Here is a 22,290-nt window from a genome sequence, read left to right on the forward strand (position 1 = left end):
CATACCAGACCTAATTTGTGATAAAGCTATTAGTTTTTTTGAAAACAGGCGAGACCACGTTTTTGCTTTATTCATTGTCCTTTCTCACTGTAAACTAGATCAATTATTTTATATTCCCCCCCCCCCCCCAGTTTCTAAGAAGTATGGACTCTTCATCATCACCATGTTTGTAAATTAAAGTACTTATTTATAAGTGATGTCAAGTAATTCCTCACCTGCATCGTACAGTCATACTTCGATCTAGTATCGGTTTTAATGGCCAATGTTATGCATCGTAATCCAAGTGTCATTTGTAATTACAAATTCTAATGCATATCGTAATACTTAATTTTAATTTCATAAAAAAACCATTTTTATGCACATCTTTATACTTGATTTTACCCTCAAATCATATTTACGCAAATATACACCTTATATGAGCTATGAAGTATATACCTGTGTGGCATTTGTATGACGGGTCCTGACCCTGATGGTCCCTTGTCCTTTAGTCTAGATGTCCATTCTGCTGTGGGTTTCAACAGTCTGCTAGGATCGCGATCAACCTCAATATCAACCTGAAGAACATCATCAAATGTCAGCAAACATCAGACAATAAAATAATAGCACACTTTTTTATTCTTTTTTTGTTACTTGGTGTTTTCTAGCACCAACTCTTACTGGAGTAAAACCTTTTATTCTCCAAGTGGCTTGTAAGACAAGTTCTGATTGATTAACAAGCTGGGTGTTCATATCCATACACCCTGCTAAATCTGGGTAAAATGAAATTTTTAACAAGAGGCCAATAGGCCATAACGGTCACCTGAGTAGCATATAACCCATAAACAAACTTGTCGAGGGGTCTCATATATGCATTTAATTAGGTTTCAATATGGAGTAGAAAAATTATAAATTTGTAATGATGACCACCTCCTTGCCTGAAATCTTACAAAAAGAACTATGAATCCTATAATTTTGGAGAAAAACGTAAAGATCTGGTCTACAAAATCATGAATTCAGCTTTCCTTTCAGGTGTTTGGGAGTAAAGATGATAATTTTTAAACATTATATGCATTAACACCTATACATCCATTTGACAATGTCCTAGAGTCAAAACACACACTCCAGGGGACATGAAATTTAAAATTATAGTTCAGGACTTCCTGAAAAAAAACATAATTATAGGTCAGTTTTTCATACAGATGTGTGAGAATAGAGAATAAGATTTTTAAACATTATATGCCTTAACACTATATTGCCATATTGCCGCACCCTCACCCCCCCCCCTGAACCCCTGACCCAGGGGCCATGAATTTCACAATTTAGGTAGAGGAGTTAGTGGATACATAGCCATGTATTCAGTTTTTTGCCCACATGTGTGGGAGTAGAGAAGAAGATTTTCTAAGATTTAATACATTTTCACTATATGGCCATATTGACCTAACCCTAGAGCCTGAACCCCTGACACAGGGGTCATGAATTTCATAATTTTGGTAGAGGGCTTCATGGACATCATAATCATGCATTTAGTTATTAACAAATGTATATGGGTGTAGAGAAGAGGATTTTCGAACATTTAATACATTTTAACAATATGGCCATATTGGCCCTACCCTAGAGCCTGAACCCCTGACCCAGGGACCATGAATTTCACAATTTTGTAAGGGGGCTTCAAGGATATATCATAACCATGCAACCAGTTTTTTCCTCACATGTATGGGAGAAGAGAAGATGATTTTTGAAAATTTGGCATTTTCTTGCATATTTGGCCCCACCTGTGGTGCCCCGGGGGTGGTAGAGCCACGAATTTCACAAAATGGTAACGATTAGCCTTGTAGTTTTTAAGAAGATGTTAAATATGTAAAATTGTTAACACACGACGGACGACGGCGGACGAAAACGGATAGCAATGGGTTACCTGAGTTTACTCAGGTGACCGAAAAAGTGAACAATCATGCAGGTGAACTATCATAACTAACTATAATATTACACAGTACATATTGACACCTGTTCTCTTAATCTGTCTAGCCGTTTCTGTATTTTCTCATTTTCCTTTTCCTTCTCCTTTGCAAGCTTCTCTTGTATTTTACGTTGGTCCTACAAAATCAATAAAAACATCATGAAATTTGGTTCCAAAAAATCATTTTCCTTTCCTGCCTATTAACCTGAAAAGATAATAAAAAAATGGCTTGGTGTTACAATTATCAACCATAATTACTTTTCTAAACAAGAGGCCTGTGGGCCACATCGCTCACCTGAGCAACCATAGCCATAAGAAAATATCAGCTTTTAATACAGAGTCATATACAAAATACATAGACAATATCGTAAAATAGATCGTGTAAAAAAAGATTCTTTTTGTAACTGAATGCTTTTATAGTCATGTCACATACTGAGCATTGCAGTTCTCAAGAAAATCTTAAACAAATGTTCATAATAATATAAACCCATCAAACACTTTGAACCCCTTGTATGGGCCAAGAATTGTCCAGTGGCTACAGTCTAAACAATAAAGAATCAACAAATGTCAAGATGCTTGCTTTACATAATACAGTATATCATAACATTTAGGTTTTTGAGAATAATCAACTTTCCCATGTAAAAAAAATCAACACACCTTCCTAATTGTTGCCCCATACTACCCCATGAATCATGACTTGAACAAACTTGAATCTACACAACCTGAGGATGCTTCCACACAAGTTACAGCTTGTCTGACATATTCATTTAGTTTTTTAGAAGAATACTTTTAAAGATTTTCTCTTTAATTCCCATCTAACAACTTGACCCCCCCCCCATTGTGGCCCTACCCTACCGCAGTAAATAATGATTCAAACAAACTTGAATCTACACTGCCTGATATTGCTTAAATACAAATTTGAGCTTTTCTGATCAATTGGATTTTAAGACGAAAATTGATAAAAATACATCAACTAATTTTCATTAATTGTTTTCTTTATCTTCCCTTGAAAAGGAAGTATGGCTGTTCACAAACTTGATTCCCCTTTAACCAAAAATGCTTTGTGCCAAGTTTGATTGAAAATTGTCAAGTGGTTCTGGAGAAGAGGCCACAAACATAAAAAGTTTTTGGACCGACAGACAGACGGATGGCAAGAAAAAGTGATCAGAAAAACTCACTTGAGCTTTTAGATCAGGTCAGCTAAAAGCTGCTACCAAATATATGATAAACATTGCTATAGCATGATTTGTCTCTCTATTCATTGTCTTTTTCCATTTGCAGTAAGACAATAAAATCTATTAAAGCTGAGCGAGGCTTTAAAATATGCACACACCATACGTGTTTTAGTTTTCCTATCTCCATTATCAGCACACGCCTACATAAACCCTTCGTAATCATTACATCTTATCTTACACACCTGCAACTTATGGCCGACAAGTAATTAAGAATAAACAATCATTCATTCACTGCTATGAGAAGATCAACTACAGAAAACATGGTAAAGGAGTGATCAAATCCAATATAAGCCCGAAGAGCTTTATGGAAAATTTGATCATGCACTGACTGAAGCTGATTACTTCATAAGAAAACTCAAAGAATTTCTATATTACTTACCGTAAATTCACATTAATTTCAAAATATTGTATTTATAATGAAATAATTAACATTTTTACATAATTTTCAACATGCAAACACCGCCTGTGCCCCCACAATATACTTCATTATTATATTCACTCCCCTTTCGCTCATGTTGTCTGTGGGCTAATTTAAGACTGGGCAAATTCCAATGTTCCAAATCATCTATATTTAAACACAACAATCTCAGCGAATTCAAGACGTGATGAAACCATTTGCAAATGTAGAAGGGCGAAAGTAACATGGGGCGAAAATAACCCTGTATACAGTATTTGGATTTGTCTTTACCAAATGACTATATAAGGCATTAAGGTGGAATAACACACCTGGAAAAGTCACTCAAATTAACTGTAAATTATTTGATTATGAAAGATATAAGGATAAATACCGGTAAACTATACATATGTCAAATAAGCGAAAAATTTGCAAATTGGGGATAAAAAATTAATATCTAAAAATATCAAATTGAATTCAGTAAATAACAACAAAAGCCCCTGCGGGATTCAAACTCGGTATGTACGGGTCACAGGCCCGACACTTTATCCACTCGGCTATGAGGTAAGTTATATGTTGCCGTCGATAAAATCTTTTTAATAAAACAAAATGTCGTTTCGATAAGAGGTCAGCCATTTTGTGACGATGTGTTATTCCACCTTAATATCATAAGTCAAAGTTTAAGGCAGATCTGATGTTTAATATGTTGATCACCATGCCTTCTTAATTTACCCTGTCCCTAAATCGGTGGATCTCTCGGGCAGAATTCTGTCTGTGCCTTTCCTTTTCCTCTTCTTCCCAAACCTTCTTTTGTTCCTCTAAAAATTTCTCTTCCTCCTCCCTCTCTTTCTTGTAGTTTTCTACTTTCTGTTTCAACTCGGCCTGTAAAAATTAGCATTTCATGGAAAGCACTGTCACTAAATCATACTTGTTTTAATTCCACAGACTCATATTCAAAGATATCAAGCACAACAATTAACTGTCTTCATATCACCAGTCGAGGTCCTTAGAATTTTGAAAAAATGTAACATGGTTCTGTTACTCAACTTCATGTAGTAAAACTTGGATATTTTTATCTTGATTTATATCCAATTAGAAAGGGTCCCTTTGTCACACCCAAATAAAGGGTATATGTATGAATTAAAAATAAAACGGGGTTGAATATTTTGTTAACTGAAAATTTTTACAAAGGATACAATATACAGGTTTATTTTCAAATATTTCCCTATATACAGTACATGAGCCATTGTATGAGAAATAACCCCCAATGTCCAACACTTCAATGTCAGTCAGTGGTAGAATAATACAAAATAGGATTATACCTTTTCTTTCTTCATATCTTCTTCTTTCTGTGCTTTGTCTAACGCTTCCCGTAGTTTCTTTTCCTCTGCCTGAGCTCTTTCTAATTCCTTCTGGACCTGGAATCCCATATTTAATTAAAACATATGAATCACACAAGAAAGAACTTTATCAACATGCAAACACATTTATCCAATGTGTTCTCATCAAAAATATTTTGAATATCACGTTTTGTTTTTCATGTTGCTACTTTTCGTACCTTCCAAGCATTAAGCTGACTAAATCTCTGTCTTTTCTCCTCTTGGATTTGTTCCTTTAACCTTTGCTGTTTTTGCTCCTCTCTCTGTTGATCCTCTGCTAATTCTGATTCTACTTTACTTAGCACCTCTTCCTTTTCACCCTAAAGAAAAATCAAAGTAGTTAAAAAATACTGAAACTTAACATTTTTCAGTAAGTTTAAAGGCAATAAAAAAAGGTCAAAATAATTCATAATTGCTGTCCATCCCGATTTATTTATAACTGTTGGAAATCGGTATAAGCATTAATAGCAAACACAGCTTGCCGACGCATCACTAAAAACCAGAAAAAATAATATTGTAATGTTTAAATTAACAACAGATGTTTGTGAAACACTGGAACACTTTACATGCCTCCCTCCCTTGGACACCTCTGTGAAGAAAATGAATGAAAAGTGCAAACAAATGGAATTTTTCCAAGTCAATGGAGCATAACTCTGCCAAAAATTGTTCGATCGTACCCAAAATCAAATCTGACCTAGATATTGTTATGATAAATCTGAATACTGAGTTTCATTTCAGTTCATGCAACCACTGCAAAGAAAATTAACGGAAACTGAAAATAAATGGAATTTTTCTAAGTCCAATGGGCATAAATCTGTCGAAAATCGCTCGATCGTACCCAAAACCAAACTAGACCTTGATATTGTTAAGATGAATCTATATACCAAATCTTATTTTCAGTACATGCAACCTCTGTGAAGAAAATGAACAAAAACTGGTTGGACCGACCAACACTGACAATCAGACGGACAGCATCAAAGCAATATGCCCTCCCTTCTTCGAAGTGGGGCATAAAAATACATGTATACTTATTCAAACCAATAGCTTTCTTTACAATTACATGTACTTATCTGTACTTATCCACAGCAGGTTTAGCTAACTTGGCAAGATGATATGAAAATTTTGCTTGTTCAGAAACTGTTATTTCATTTGAAAAACAATAACGAGATTGTTACACCTCTTTCTTTTCCCTCCATTTCTTAATACTCTCCTTCTTTTTCTCATTCATGGATAAATATGTCTGGTACCATTCTTCGTGGTCTCTGATTTCTTCCTCTGTTTTGGTGGGTATGGCTACCAGTGCATGCTTTATGAAAATAATCTTTCCCTAAAATTGTACAAATTAATCAATAAACAACCCATGCAGGACACAAGTCTTCTTTACATATTTGGTTAATATATGTTTCTCATCATTTATAGCAAATAGCAAATTGCTTTAAATGGTATTTGAACTCAGATTCAAACTGAGTTTTTTTTGTAAGGCAAATATTAAAGAGCTTGTTTGACTTATTTTGGCTATAAAAAACAACAGTAATTAAATGTGGATATTTTCTATCTATTTGCAGAAAAAGACAACAAAGTAGTCTAATCAATGACTACTGGTACTTATATTTGTAGCTCACCTTAAATGTGTTGTTTACATATAAATGAGGAGCTTGTAGCTAACTACCAGTAACCTCACTTTTTGGGATTAAACAAAGGAACATAACGTCTGCACAATAGACATTTTTCTTATAAATACATAAAAGGAAATTGAATTTTGAAGGAACTGCCCTCCCCCCCCCCCCTTCTGTTTTTTGGAGAGAGTACAAAATTACAGTATTTAGGTAAATTAACAAATACTAGGTTATGGTTTTACAGATTGGCAACTTTTAAGAAGTATGTAAAATAGAAGAAATAGCTAATTCTTCTTATGAAAATTGAGTCTGACATCAGCATAATATTTTGTGCAGTCCATGCATTTTTAATACTGGTAGGTTGTTGATCGAGAACTGGATTACGTAGATTTCAGCCCTGTCCATATCTAAAGCGCTATGAATCACAATCGATTTGCTTAAGAAATAGTGGAGAAAATACTTAGTGTATATATATATATATACAAATCAATCATTCTATAAAAGCTTTAAGTACCTTGTATCTGTTCTTGAACTTGAGGAATGTCCCGTGGTCATACTCATCCCACCCACCTCTTATTCCACCAGTCTCCTCCAGAAATTTCTGAAATATTTCACATTTAAATCAGCTATTACAAATTATAAAAACTTTAGTTGTAATGTCCATTTTTTTGGTGAAATGTACTTTTTTCTTTAGTATTTTTTATTTCAATTATTGGGGCAAAGAATGTTAACATTTTGGTTATGCCTTAATTATAACTGCTGTGAAAAAAATATATTTTTACAAGATGAGATCTCATACATGTGTTTAAAATAATATCAATTAACAATTGCTATGATGTTTGAAATAATGATCATAATAACAATCCTTACACTAAATGCATCAAATATTGATTAAATGGGAAAAATTTTAGGGCACAAAAAACCCTTTTTTTAAATCTATATAGTCATTTGTTTTAATTAGGTTACTGCTTCTTAATTGATTCAACTGTCGTGGGTAACTTTCAATGCCAAAAAAAATTATACTCCAAACTTATCCAATACATCCAATTGAAAAAAGAAAAGGTACTTCAAAGCTAATACTTTTTGTCTGTCCAACATCGAACAATGTGAAATAAGAGAAACTTCAAGAGCCAACAACCAGCAACTCTCTTGCCAGCAATCGAGTTTTCAACAGTGTGCAGCTTGTATATTGTAAATAAATGCTTCTGTTTCATGGTTTCCATTTCTGTCAACTTCGATAGTATGTGATGAACATCTGAACATTGAAACCCTCAAGTTTACTGTCTCGTTTTGTCCTAAGGTAGCAAGGGACAGTTTCGGAAAAAGTATCTGGTCCATATTTTTGTAAAATTGAGAGTTGCTGTACTTGAAGGCTTATGAGTGTTGCTAAAATTCATGAAATGATTTTTAATGATTATCATTAGTTAGAGGGGTGTCTGTTGTTGAAATTGATATGCAATATGTAGGCCCCTTATGTTAGGTACATGAGAATCAGAAGTAAAATGCGAAACCTGCGGCTGTGACTGTTGTACTGACTTTACACTGTGAAATTGCAAGTTACAGACGGGAGGTAAAATAACACGAAAAGTAGGTGGATGGGACATTGTAAACTATACACCGGTAAGTTTCTGACATGTGATAGTGCAACATGAACGCGGTACGGAAGGTCAACCCTCTGCAGGGAATTAGCTGGGGGGGGGGTCTAAAAAGCTGAAAAATCATGAAAAATTAGCAAAATAGGAAAGGGTCAAAATCTCATAAAAACCAGTATGTAAAGAATTTTACGGGTTTTGATTAGTAATTTTCTTCAGAAATTGGTGATTGGCCTTATAAAGAGTGAATTAAAGGTATTTGTGCTGAATGGGAACTGAGGAAATTCTAGTTACAGAGTTCCGAAGACATGCATCCCTTGGCTACAATGAATTGTATAAAAAAAAAACTGTCCCCTGCCACCTAACATTAAAGCGGTTGTAAACAATCTACCACCATCAATTTTCAATTACATTTCCTGATATAGGTATTGTCTGGGACTCTACTTTGGGTATCAAAGATGGACGCCTAAAGGGATCAAGTCCTACAATCATTAACCCACTGTGGACTTACTATACATAATAAAACGTTTCCATTGGCAACCAACTATTAAAAGGTGACATATCTCAGGGGTCAAATACAAAGCTAGAGGTTGTGGGTTCAATTCTAGCTAGAGGAAAACTTTCATTTCTGAAATTTACGAGTTTTCTTCTTTTCTTCCAAGAATTCAACAAAACATAACCGACTGCTATTGTTTCATGTACAATAATTCTACAAGCTGTTGGGTTTCTTTTGTTGTTAAAAATCATGTAAATGTATACACAACTTTGGATACATTGATAAACATTTCTCTCATTACCTCGAAGGCTGCGACTTGTGGGGGTAAATCTTTAGTGATGTCTCTAGCGCTGGCTAGAGGAGCAGCACGGATCCTGGATTTGTTGTCCGGTTTTTCCGCCAGCTGACTCCATGCATCAAACTTTCTTTCCATGGCCTGTATATCCAGATATGTCATTCTTTCATCTCTGATCAACTCTTCATATCTTGCAAAAAGATTACATGCATATGATAAGACAACATACTGAGTGAGTCAAGAATGTTGTTTAATGATTCACGATGTTTCTCCTGTCAGTGATAAAAAAAAAATATTGATGAAACATTTTTAGAGTACATTTGTTTATGAAAAAAGTGTGTTTAAATAATGGTATGAAGATAATACTTGTAGTATAATTTTAGGTACCCCCCCCCCCCCCCCAACACGGATTAGGAATTCGACGATTGGTGTATGACGGCTTTTTCGGATGAGTATGACCTACCCACCCACCCACCCCCATTTTCGTTTAGGGGCTGGTATTTCTCTACGACCAGCTTTTGTGTACATTTACTAACAGAATCAGTTAGTGAATGTTCACATACTTGGTTTTCAATCATCGGAAGTGCGCTCGATTGAGAACATTAGTTACATAGTTATTCAGCAGCTGATCCCCACTTGAACACTATAAAATCTTACAATGCGTGCACTTCTTTAATCATTCCACCGACCTGTAAAAAGACACAATGAAGTTCTTTTCTTTTTTATTTCCTTGATTTGCGAATTTAAAAACAAACATAAAACTCTAGCGCTATATTCCCACCAGATTTCTTTTTTCTTGTTTTCTTTTGTTTACAGGCAATATGGGTTATGTTTTTCTTAGCATCGCAATAAAATTAAATGTCAGCGTGATGTGAATATTTCTTAAGGACTAACGAGAGAGAGAGAGAGAGAGAGAGAGAGAGAGAGAGAGAGCAGTAATGGAAATCCCATAAACAAGTACATGTAGTTAAATATATAAATACTTAAAATTCCGCCTTAAACCAGAGAACAAAATGGTAAATTCTGCGCTCTTTGCTAATAATTTTTCAAATTTTTCCTTTGACGCTGAACCATTAATAATTTCCTTTTGAAGTATATGCGACAGTCTACAGCGTGCTTGGTGTTTCGGATGGGCTGCCATCATGCAATAATTTCGCACTTTTCTTTGACTCTACCACATTATAATCTTCATGTATTGAAAGTAGATGGACTCCAGTCAGACCAAAGTGGAAATCTCTGGTGAAAGCTTTTTGTGCTGACCAGCACGAAGAGGGCCAAGTATTCACATGTAAGTAAGTAAGTAAACAAGTGAGTAAGTAGGTAAAAATTACATGTAAGTACTTATTATTTTGTAGTGCAGGGAAGGATGTTGCAAGTTAAACGCATTTTATAAACACGTACATCGTTTATTTGTACAAAGCTGAACAGTTTCTTCTATTTACATTCAGACAAATTGGTCCCCAAAAAGTAATAAGCGATAACAACGAGCTATTCCGATCTAAATAATTTCATTCTTCTCTTATAAGAGAACATTGCCCTTTTTGTACTTTGCAGTAATACGTTTCGACTTTCAGCCAGAAACGAAAATTATATTTCGAAGGAAATGGAGTGGTTATAAAGTATTTATCATCCAGCTAAGCTTCGTATTTTATTATCAACACTTTTCCTTGGATACACTGTCTTTATCCTAAAAATAGCCGACTCGAGTTTTCATATAGCTTCTGATCTGAAGCTTTTCAGGAAAATTCGGACTGCGGGTCGACCAGTCACCTCTCCTAGATACTGTGGAATCATTTAATTTCGCGGGGTCCAATTTTCGTGGCTTGTGGTTGTTTTTTTTTTGCGTTTTCTTAGGGATGTAATTTCGTGGATGAGTCAGTTTTCAGTTTAAGTGGGTAAAACAAATCTGTTATAATTAGATTTCGTTGGGGAGTGTAAATTCATGTGCAAGGAGTAACCACGAATACCACGAAAATTGAGCCACCACGAATTTTAATGATTTCACAATATTGCGCTATATTTTGTGCAGCATAGTAAAATGCAGCGAATTTTAACTTTTAGATTTCCACATATTGCCACATCAGTCATGAGTAATACAATTTACGATTAATAATATAGATTATTGATCATATAAAATGATTTTTTTTAAGATGACTTTTTAAAACTTTAAATGGATGCGTAAGTGGACGTCATCGTGTCAACGTTAATTAGTTTTACAAAATACGGAGATTGAAAAGAAAAGGCCAAAGATATGTTTGTATTGGTTTTTAAACGAAATTTATTATTTAAGTAATAAATGATTTTATTTCTTGTATCTTTAAACACGATTTTAATATTGTTTACTTAAATAGAATCAATAAAAAAATTATACCTCTCTCTCTCATTTAATTTCATTTCGGAATACAAAAGACAGGCATCTATTTCATTAACTATGTTTACGAATCCTTGTTTGGTTTGTATGTCATATATTTTAAGGTTCTCCATAACAATATATAGATCTATTGTTCAGTTCAGTTGGATCTTAAGAAGTCCTTTTTGAAAGTCAAGCGGTATAATTTTGCTTTTCTTCCAAATATGTATAGAACAATATTTACAATTGCAAATGTTTTCCCTTATATAACACTGTTTGCGCAATCCGCTGTTATTCCTGCATAACATCATTATGGGTCAAGAGGTCAAAGTAGCGCATGAATAATCTAGGTCACTACTTTTTCTATGTGCAAAAACTAACCGACTTGTGCTGAAAAACACCTACATGTATTTAGATATCGTAATGAAAACAAAATTTAGGCATAAAAAATAAACGTATCTGTATTTTGTTATACGAAGTTTTATTTATTCATTTTCTTTAAGAAATAAGGTATCATTTTTTTTATGTATATCGGGATATAAATACGGGTTGGTCACGTGATCAAACCCCATAAAGCCCGAAGGGCTTGGCGTGTTATCTAACATGAATCATTTATCCCCGCAATTAATGTTATATTTTTTAAGAAAATGAATGAACAAAACTTCGAATAACAAAATACAGATAGAATTTTTTTTTGGATAATAGTTACAATGCATGTGTCATTACTGAAGTTTTAATAATTATGAAAGCATCAGATGGTTTCTGCTAAAAAAAAAAAAAAACCATGATGAAAAATTATGGTCACGACAATCTTTTCCTTCATAATTTTTAACGCCATAGAATATCAAGACCACAGTGACATCTGACGACATGTCGTTTTACTTTCCATGCTTCCTATCTCTAAATAGATTTCAGTAAGCATCCATCTCGTCATCAATTCGTTCATATGTCGATAATGATATTCCTAATGTTCCAAATTCATCAATTTAGGGAAAAGGTAGATTATAATTTTGATCCGAGCAACAATACCTACCCCCCCCCCCCACACACACACACACACAAAAGAACAACAATGCTACTGTGCAAAGGGATGTAACTCTTATTAACAAACTATACAGTAATCTTCAATGGATCACCAAGGAACCTCGTTTACGACTTATTGCGATTAAAAATAAGTAAACACACACATACACACGCTCTCTCTCTCTCTCCAAATTAAGGGAATCTGATTTCAAGTGTCTGAGCATGAAATTGTATAGCTCTGCATTAACAGCCTTCATCTGCAAAGAAACCAATGATATCAAAATTTGACAGATTGATTTCCTCGCTTCGAAGGTTAAACTTATTCCTTTCTTATAATGGATTCCAATTTAACTGACAATGGTTTGTAAAACCCAGAGTCCCGTTTCGTTTAGCTATTGATCACATCCTAAACAAAATTAACAGATAGTGCAAGTAACATTATTCTTCCGCGCGTTGTCTCTTGCATAATGCTTGTTTAAATATACATGGCTGCATGGGAAATACTTTTATTTCTTTCATGGAATAAATGGAACCTACAGGAAGCTAATAATTCAAACGATTAATAATTATAATTATGGTGAGATTGTAAAATAAATAAAAGCGTCTTTGTCAGTAAAATGAAATCCCTTGTGGAATTGATACCTTACAGAACTATTTGATTAGCGTTTTCCTCTACAAAAGACCATTCTTCGATAGAAACCAATATACAAAAAAAATCCACCAGAAATGAATGATGACTTCAAATAATATAGTGCAGCCGATTAAAATATGAAATGGATTTGTTGCATTGACATGTTGCATTCAAATGTGAAAATGAAATCCATAGCAAAAATTGGAATTTTTTACTGTCTCAGAGAGAGAGAGAGAGAGAGAGAGAGAGAGAGAGAGAGAGAGAGAGCACGGTAACCTGTTACAGAAACATCGTTAGCATATAAACGACGTATCTATAGATTTTTCTCAACATATAGCATTGTTTTATTATGCATTATTAAGATTTTTTCCCCGTTGGATAAAGTATTATTGCACAGCTACAAGGTTTTGTCAATATCGCTAACTGCTGATCCTATAACGCCAAGGCAATTATGGAACAACATAGTTTCTGTAATACTTCTTAATCCGTCATTGTGTGTATCGAACGCAGACGACTCTCTCTCTCTCTCTCTCTCTCTCTCTCTCTCTCTCTCTCTCTCTCTCTCTCGTTGTGAATTTGTAAAATATTGTTATGATTATTGATATTGTTTGGCTATAGGAGAATTTGAGAATCGTAAAAGTCTGAGTGTATTCGAAAAAAAAACTACTGACACATTGGAAATTTTTCAAAACGCATACTTTCATTATCTCATAAAAGCAGCATCATTTCAGTTTCATATAGCACAAATGTATGCCCAATGATTTAAATGTAAAAGTGTATCTTATTTTTCCATGTTCTTTGCTACTCATTTTGAAAAGGTTCTTTTTCTTGATGAGAGATTGTAAAAACTGCTTTTATTTAAAAAAAAAAAAAAAGGAATCTTGAAATAGAAACATCAGTTTGAAAGCTTTGTCAAACTGATTTGCAGTTTGGCCTGAAATTTTATTTTTCACTTATTTTTCTCTCAATGTCATGATTAAACAATGTCAATTTTCTGACAAGAGGAAGTATTGCTGCAAAAGAGTTAAAATTATATAAATATTGAACGTTATTTTGTTGTACATGCGATCGTGTTATGAAGGAACATTTTATATAACATTTCCGGTCAGACGCGCGGACTAATCGACATTGAAATCAGAAACCAATCATTTGTGGTCTAATATAATCCGTAAACATGCATGTTATTTTCTTGTGTATTTCTTTCCATATGTTTTTGTTTCTATATATGGTGATGTTATAATATATTCATTTTTCAGTGTCTATGCTTGTGATGTAAGACACGGTAACGATTTTGTACTATATATATACAGTCCAATAAATTCAAATGATGTATAATTGGGGCGCAAGCGGAAATTGTTTATTTTCATTCAAATATTAAATCGTACATTTGCTGAAAATTATATAAATATAAGTAAAAAGGAATAATTATTTGAATATCATGAGGTGATCATTTCGGTCGGACGTGATCAAATCTTAGGTGCTTTATTGGATTTGATCACGTCCCGACCAAAATTATCACTTCAAAATACTCAATGATTCCTTATTCCTTAATTTAAAAAACCATCGTTCGTTTATATTCCTTCGTTTCTAATATCACCTTATCTTTTGCACGAGGACCTTATTTACATCTCAAGTACTATATCGAGATTTCAATCAATTTATTCATTCTTTCTCTTTCGCTATTTAAAAAACATGTAAAAATGTTTTAATTTTTTTGTCTGTATTGTTTTGATTTTATTCCTAGCATTTGGTATGGTGATATTGGAATTTGGTGTTACTGTTTGTTGCATATTTGAAAGCACCCATCCAAACCATCACATCCCCACTACCCCCCCCCCATCACTTACCCCCCCCCCCCCCCACCACCACCACTACTTACCCCACCAAACCACTTACCCCCATCACCACCACCACCACTTACCCCACCCCACCACCATTTACCCCCTCATTACCACCACCACTGACGCCCAACAACCACCATCACTTATTCCCCCAACCACAACCACCACTTACCCCCTCATCACCACCACCACTTACCCTATCATCACCACCACCACTTATCCCCCTCCACCACCACCACCACCACCATCCCAAAATACATTCTACGGCTTAACGTCTCATTAGTCACGACAGCTTCTCTTGAATAAACATGGTCTCTGCTGTGTTTGTCTAGTAAATATCCCTTCTTTGATCAATATGCAAGTAAGATGGGAGTCTGTCGGAAACTTTTGGCGTCACGGTGGTCCGTCCCTGCTTTAATTACGCAAAACATGGTATCACTCCGGTAATTCACTCGAACAGACTTACCCTTTTTACAATAAGTACAGATGTTAAAATCCAAATGGGCGACGAAGAAAAAAAATCCGGCAATTAACATCAGTTCAAAGCGCTTGTGGTGTGTGCTTGTCATGAACAAAACGAGTATTTTTTTCGGTTCCCATCGGAGCGTCAATCGCTGTTTGGCGTGATTTATGGAGTCAATAAAGCAGCAATTTACTTATGTAACCTTTATTTTTCCCCATCAGCTATATAGAGCCCCCCCTCCACCCCCTATGACACTGTCATCAACCTCTGTATATACATATAATGTAAAGAAAAGACATTCAGCTGCAGAGTATGAAAAAAAAAATCACGTCTGCGACGAAATAATCTATCAGAGATCGACTTAATTGTGAGATAGAATTGGACAATATATATAGAGCTACGGGGCAAATATGCACTGTGCGTATATATACGCATGACTAGACCCTTGGATTCCACTAAGTACTATATTCGTATATGATGATTGTAGTGAATAGCGGTACAGTTGGAAGTCATACATCCAATATATTTAAAAATTTAGTGCATTTTGCAGCATCACATAAAGCCATAATCATCTTCAGTGGTTTCTGCTACCGATATGCTACAAGGTTCCACATGTACAACAGCAATTACGGGAAGACAGTAAACTATTCAGCTTACTGAGAATCAAAAGTACACATAGCAGAAGAAGCTCAGACGAGCCGGATCCATAGAAAGTTGTCTGTAAAGGTTACATCATAAGAAATGGAGATATATTTAATTTTCGTACTTCCTTTAAAATACCCAATAATTCTACACGAAGACACTTGAAATCGAGGTTTCGATAGAGTAAATTGTCGTTTAAGGTACCTCACTACCCCTTGAAATAGTTTCTCAAATCAGCAGAAATTTACTTGATTATGATAGAAAGAATGATGGATGACAATTATAAATATCAAAGAGGCGAAAAAATGTACAATTTTAGATAAAAAATGCTATTTTCAAAAATGTCATTCAGTAAACATGAACAAAAGCCCCAGTTGGATTCGAACTCATTACCTGCGGTTCACAAGCCTGATACTTTAACCACTGAGCTATGACGATATACATCTGAATCGATTGATACAAACAGATTAACAAAGCATTTAAATCGCCATCTTGTGACGTAGTGTCTTAAAAAGTATAAGTCTCGGTGTAGTGAAGTACCTTAATCAATGATTTTATCTTGTTTGATTTATTGTTTTCAATTTAAACAATACAAATTTGGTTCATTGAATAAACGACCTTTAATAACAGAATCTTTTTGTTCTATTTCATTGTAAATGAACGTGGACTCAATGGAATATTTTTATTCAGGTGCTTTATCGGGTAAAATTACTTGTAGCAATAAAGCTCAAAGTTGGGCAAGAAAGATAAGGTGTTTCTCTTGGAAATGCCTATATATAATGTATTTGTTTTGCCTCGGACTAGAATGTCGCGACGTCATTGGATGAAACGCGTCACGTGGCTGCCTTACAAATTTCTTTAAAAGGCAAGCGTCAAAATTTATAGCGCAACATGGCGGACGTAACGTTATTTGAACTGATTTTCTACACAAACGTTTGTTTACATATCAAACTTTAGGTCCTCGACAAAACAAAACACTTATTAGGTTTGTTACTGACTGTTTAAAGAAATTTGTGGGGTCGGTAAAGTCCATAGAAGGCGAGGCGGAGCCTCGCCTTCTATGGACTTTACCGACCGGCTCCGCCTCGCCTTCTATGGACTTTACCGACCCCACAAATTTCTTTAAACAGTCAGTAACAAACCTAATAAGTAATAATGGAAAAAATTTGTTGACAAACCAGATTTGTCATTGAAAGTCAAGATCCACTCTGTTCAGGGCAGTTTTGGACCCCCCCCCCCCAAAAAAAAAACTCTTTGCAAGCGAAGATGTTAGAATAAATTATTAATTTAAAGACTGATTATTTTATTGTCCTTTGTATGGCATTGTTTTGAAGAACTTAAATTTGTTTCTATATAACGATATTAATACGCTGTAAAGCTTAAAGTGGAAGGGAAATAATGATGAATGAGTACGAATTTGTTTTATGCAAAGAAGCTCATTTTAAGATTTTCATCAAGTTTCGCTGCGATATGTATTTAGTGAAATCGTAATGATTCTGCATGTTTACACCCGCATGCAAGGTCTGTTCGTCTCTCTCTCTCTCTCTCTCTCTCTCTCTCTCTCTCTCTCTCTCTCTCCAGTTTCTAACACAATGATAAGTGCAATGTATATTTCCATTATAAGTTTTTCTTAGAAATGTCACTTGACAGTCGTTATGCAGATCGTAAACGCCCTTTAATTATTGATAATCCCTAGATAATCCCTACTGAAAAAGATCTAGTTTTTTATACCTATGCAGTGAATCTACATCAAGTGATTTTTATCGATTTCAATTCTTCCACATAAATTTGTGACAATGCGTTAACTATTATAATCAATACTGTAGTCTATGCAGCAATGGTAAAGGGAGGACAATAAAGCTTAAAGTACTTTTGCATTTTATATTTCGTTCAAGGTACGCGGTAGCTGCAGGTCTGTAGCTCCCTGGGAGTCCATCCGACATTTTTTCATACCGTGAGCTACAGATCGACCTAGAGCTATGTATGCGGTATTCAAATACTTTGCTCATTTCACATTTTGGTATCCTTCATATAAAAAAAAAATTAAACAAAATACTACTGTAGAAATGTTCATAATATATCATAGTCGACAATTTCTTTTTAGGATATTGCACCCAAACTCATATAGGTAAATAAATATAAAATTTACAAGATTGAAGCCTGTAGACGATACATTAAAAATAATTCTTTTCTTATCTAAAAAGAAAATTAAAAATAAAACTTACAGTAAGAAATAACAAGTATCTTTGGAAAAATCTTCCGTAAGAAAAAAAAACCCATACCTTTGACCGCAACAACTGCATTTGCCATGACCGAATAATAAATTTATTTCCGGTACCAAAGTCTGATGTCACTGAATTTGATTCTCTCTACAAAAATAAGACACTTTCAATGATATGCAGAGTCAAAGAATATCGATTTATACAATGAATTATATTCATAAATAATAAAAACCTCTACAATTTAGGAAAAATGTGCCATAAAGGATTATAAAAAGTCCATACATCATTGTCAGATAAATATAATCTAGTCAATCAATGAAATTTACACTTCCGCCGCTAGAAATCAAGAAATCATCTTTCATTCACTTTTTCTCTCTATCCTGTATGATTTCGCCTAACTGGCCGTCAAATAGAGATATACCTCATTCACGGTATATGAAGGTTTGCTCATCACCGAGAATATTCAAGTGGCTTGGGGGATGATTTTCTTCCATGATTATCAATAAGGAAGAGATTATTGTAAATACACAAAAATGTCGTGACTTTGTGTACGATGTTATTCGGGCACTGCTGTCATAATGCAATAATTTCGTATTCCGCTTTCAAAGATCACACAGCAAGTTAGCTTTCCCATTTTTACAACATTAAGCATTCATGCAAGTTTTGTTCAGGTGCGTGGGAGAGGGCCTCTTGCAGTGTAAGAGAGAGAGAGAGAGAGAGAGAGAGAGAGAGAGAGAGAGAGAGAGAGAGAGAGAGAGAATAAATCTATCCAGACACAAAAAAAAAATGGATGGTTGGTTGGAAATAATTGTAATTTATTATTAATTTGTTAGAAGAGAATTAAATTTAAGGCATGAGCTATGTTCAATCAAATTAATTGTTTACATTGCATTGAACGTGATATCGATTATCAGAAGTGTTTTTGGCTCATGAATTGTAGCAAGTGCTTATAGATAATTGAAAATGTTGTAAAAAGATCAATCAAAATGTTTTAATATCAGAGAGAGAGTGTGAGAGAGAAAGAGAGAAAGAGAGAGAGAGAGAGAGAGAGAGAGAGAGAGAGAGAGAAAACGACTTATTAGATGTATATACTATACTATAAATTTCATTTACGCAATTTTCTCTACTAAAACATGGCGCTTTCTTGAAACTAAGGTGTTTATATACATCGAGAAAACGAAAATGAAAGCTTACCTGTCTCTTTAAGAGTTCATGAAATCCAGTAAACATATCGACACAAACTCGTTCACTTTTTAGCACACCACAAAATGAACACCATTTGATACCAAAACTGTATGATTTCAAAGTTTTCCAATGATAAATCACTCGGAAATGCCCCAGTCATGCTACGACAAGTCTTTGAATTGTTCTATGAGAATAATCTTATGAGATACAATCATTTATGAGTTTGAGATGCACCCTATCTCTGACGATCTCATACGAAATGTGACAGAGATCGCTTTTTGGGGGTCTGCATTCCGTGCTAGTGTATAAACACGTGAGAATTCCGCCATTCAGTGTGTCAAAAATCGATTACCATACAATACTCAACAATCCATTTATTAGTCAAAATATTACTCCGTTGTCTTAATCACAATAGGGGGGAACTTTTTATTGATATTCTAGCCTGCAGTAGTAGACGGGTCGGTTAAATGCGCGAATTTCATCCTTTTGTTTTTAATTTTGTCCTGGGATGCTGGAGCGATTGTAAGCTGTTTCGAGGTGAAGCAATAAGGATCTTTTGATCTTCAGAATTCGCACAAGTGTATCGTGAAAACTGATAATTACTAGATAAAAAGCTGTTTTGTGGTTTCAATTTTGTAAATATTTACTCTAAAATTGTAGTTCTACAATGAATTGTTGATCAAACACAATGATAGTAGATACCACTAAATGCATTGGCCAAAACCTTTCTGTTTTCATTCAAAATTAATCAATGCACATATTGATCGAACGTACATGTACAAGTATGCATTGAATTAAGCATGAAAAATCAAACTGCAAAATGCAACCAAAAAATAAAAAATAATAATAAAAAAAAGAAGAAATTGTTGATAATGACGATAGTTGTGATACGTGTATTTATTCATCTACCAAATAGATAAACACAAGACCAAATCTATATGCAAGGCCCCCGGGTCACATCGCTCGCCTGAGTAACAAATCACGAGTGAGTCTTGTATCCCTTTCTAAAATTTCTTTTTAAACTCTTTTTACTGAAAAATATTTATTTAATCTTAGTTGTGCTTACTATGTTATATCATGCATATTTATAAAACATGTTGTAGCATCTACATATGAAGAGATAAATAATTTCCCCTGTCGATTACTAGTTGAGGTTTTCTCTCATTCTTGGACCTCACGACTGGGATTATTTATTTTTAAGTCTTAGAAATTATATTATACTCGAAACTACTTAATAAATCAAGAATGCACGGACCAAGAAATTTTTCCGGGTGTGTTTGTAAATTTGTTAACTAGGGGGAGGGGGAGACCTATTTTTAGTAACTTTTATACGTTTTCATTTAAAAGAAAAAGGGGGGCGGACCCTCTTAAACTCCCTGTAGATCCGTGCATGTATGACCGCCGGGTTTGTAACGTTTTGGGGTATTTTCTATATTGGGCGATTACTAGGGAATTAGTTCAACACTCGCTGTTCCACATTTATTCCACTTCATAACACAATCATATAAACAGTAACTCTCCACTCCGTACACATTAAAAAGGGGGAAACTCGCTTATCAATAATTCTAAATTAATATAACATGCATATGACATTGAGGTAAAACGTAATGGATTGGACGGACGACTTGTAACTTGACTCTTAACCCCTAACTATTGAGCTCTGACTCTCTTGGTCTAACTCTTAGACTTTATAGATAAAACATTTACTAATATTTTACTGGCATGACCATCTAAATAATTGACATGTATAAATCATCCAATCAGAGAATATTTCTTTATCCCTAAACTGACCAATGCCCATGTGAACGCCCATTTATTCACCTGCGTTAATCCACTAATTGTTATGTAATTGCATTAACTCTATTAGTGTCAAACACACATTCGTTAGCTGAAACCATTGTCCTTCAATCCTGTCTTTCTAATAAGTATTTTTCTAAAGCTACACTTGATTACTTTGATGTCCTATTTCTTCTTCTAAGACGTTTGATAAACATTAATTTACATTATATCACATCACAGTCCGGAGTAATTTCACGAGAATTAAGAAGAGTAAATAATGAAAATTTACCAACAAACGAAAACTATAGAAAATCTTCGCAACATGTAAAATATACATTTTACATGGTGATACATGCATTGAATGCAAACTTCTACCAATGAAATGTAATGTCAGTGATATTTCAGGAAGCAACCAGTTTAGTTATGTGTTGTTTTACATTCGTTTTAACACATTTGCCTTTTTTATTAATGTTCAAGGAGGTTGTCAGCGATTATACTGTGGCACACGACTTGTGAATATCAGCTTTCACTGTTTACGTCAAGTGGTCGAATTATCTGAACGTCACTTTTTTTTCAGAATATATTTCAAGATAAAACCTTAATTTTCGCTAGTGTAGCAATTTTCATGTATTTGTTTGAATTTTCTTGCATTACAAATAAGAACAAGTGGGCGGCGGGAGAGGGGGATGATGAGAATTTTTTTTCGGGGAGACAACTTTAATTTTTTGTTCATTTAAATGAAATGGCTGCTTCTTCAAGACAGACCGACATAGTGTATATCATAACAACTCGGTAGATAATCTGTGATACCAAAACCTTTTGGGAACAACTAATAATGTTGGCCTTCTCACTTTTTTAAATATTACTTTAAAAAAGTCTTTACTCCTTCAGAAGTTTCTTTTCTTTAATAACCCTTTTCCTTCATTCAATTAAAGAAAGGATTGAGTAAACAGGAAAAATATAGAGTTATTTTTCTTTGCCCATCAATACCTAGAAAATATTATACCCGCGTTCATACATTGTTCTTGACATTTGTCTTGTACAGAAAGACAGGGGCGTATAAAGCGTTAGATAATACCATTTTTCGGAGCAAAGACGATTTTATATCTTTTAGAAATGTCACTTTTCCACTTTAAAAAATAAAGAATATAAAAAATAATTTGATAACGGTTGAAGTGCGTGCTGAATATTCAGCTAATATCAAAACCAAA

The 22,290-nt window shown here is 34.3% G+C and overlaps 1 protein-coding gene across 5 annotated transcripts; it reads right to left on the reverse strand.

Annotated features, from left to right (window-relative positions):
* Nucleotides 1-124: 124 nt before the first annotated feature.
* LOC128176085 (coiled-coil domain-containing protein 112-like) lies at nucleotides 125-19,618 on the reverse strand. 5 transcript variants are annotated; one of them, XM_052842148.1, is made up of 10 exons: nucleotides 19,310-19,324; nucleotides 18,176-18,262; nucleotides 8,950-9,133; nucleotides 7,075-7,161; nucleotides 6,122-6,271; nucleotides 5,124-5,264; nucleotides 4,888-4,983; nucleotides 4,298-4,447; nucleotides 1,984-2,073; nucleotides 125-554 (listed from the first exon to the last, which is right to left on the reverse strand). In XM_052842148.1, the coding sequence occupies exons 3-10, from the start codon at nucleotides 9,103-9,105 to the stop codon at nucleotides 384-386; spliced, it is 1,041 nt and encodes a 346-aa protein (XP_052698108.1). In that variant the 5' UTR covers nucleotides 9,106-9,133; nucleotides 18,176-18,262; nucleotides 19,310-19,324; the 3' UTR covers nucleotides 125-383. The 5 variants fall into 5 exon arrangements, with proteins under 5 accessions (XP_052698108.1, XP_052698109.1, XP_052698110.1 ...); XM_052842149.1 differs by lacking the exon at nucleotides 18,176-18,262 and having other exon boundaries at nucleotides 19,310-19,618; XM_052842150.1 differs by lacking the exon at nucleotides 8,950-9,133 and having other exon boundaries at nucleotides 19,310-19,618.
* Nucleotides 19,619-22,290: the final 2,672 nt, after the last annotated feature.

Source organism: Crassostrea angulata, chromosome 3 (genome assembly GCF_025612915.1).
Source record: "Crassostrea angulata isolate pt1a10 chromosome 3, ASM2561291v2, whole genome shotgun sequence".
Lineage (NCBI taxonomy): Eukaryota > Metazoa > Mollusca > Bivalvia > Ostreida > Ostreidae > Magallana > Magallana angulata.

What these genes read in the sequence shown, in the direction of transcription:
- LOC128176085 (XM_052842149.1), bottom strand. Translation starts at nt 9,105, where the DNA reads ATGACATATCTGGATATACAGGCCATGGAAAGAAAGTTTGATGCATGG. An exon ending in GTCAGCTTAATGCTTGGAAG is followed by an intron (nt 4,984 to 5,123) that starts GTACGAAAAGTA and finishes ATGGGATTCCAG; the next exon opens with GTCCAGAAGGAATTAGAAAG. An exon ending in TAGACAGATTAAGAGAACAG is followed by an intron (nt 555 to 1,983) that starts GTGTCAATATGT and finishes GATGTTCTTCAG; the next exon opens with GTTGATATTGAGGTTGATCG.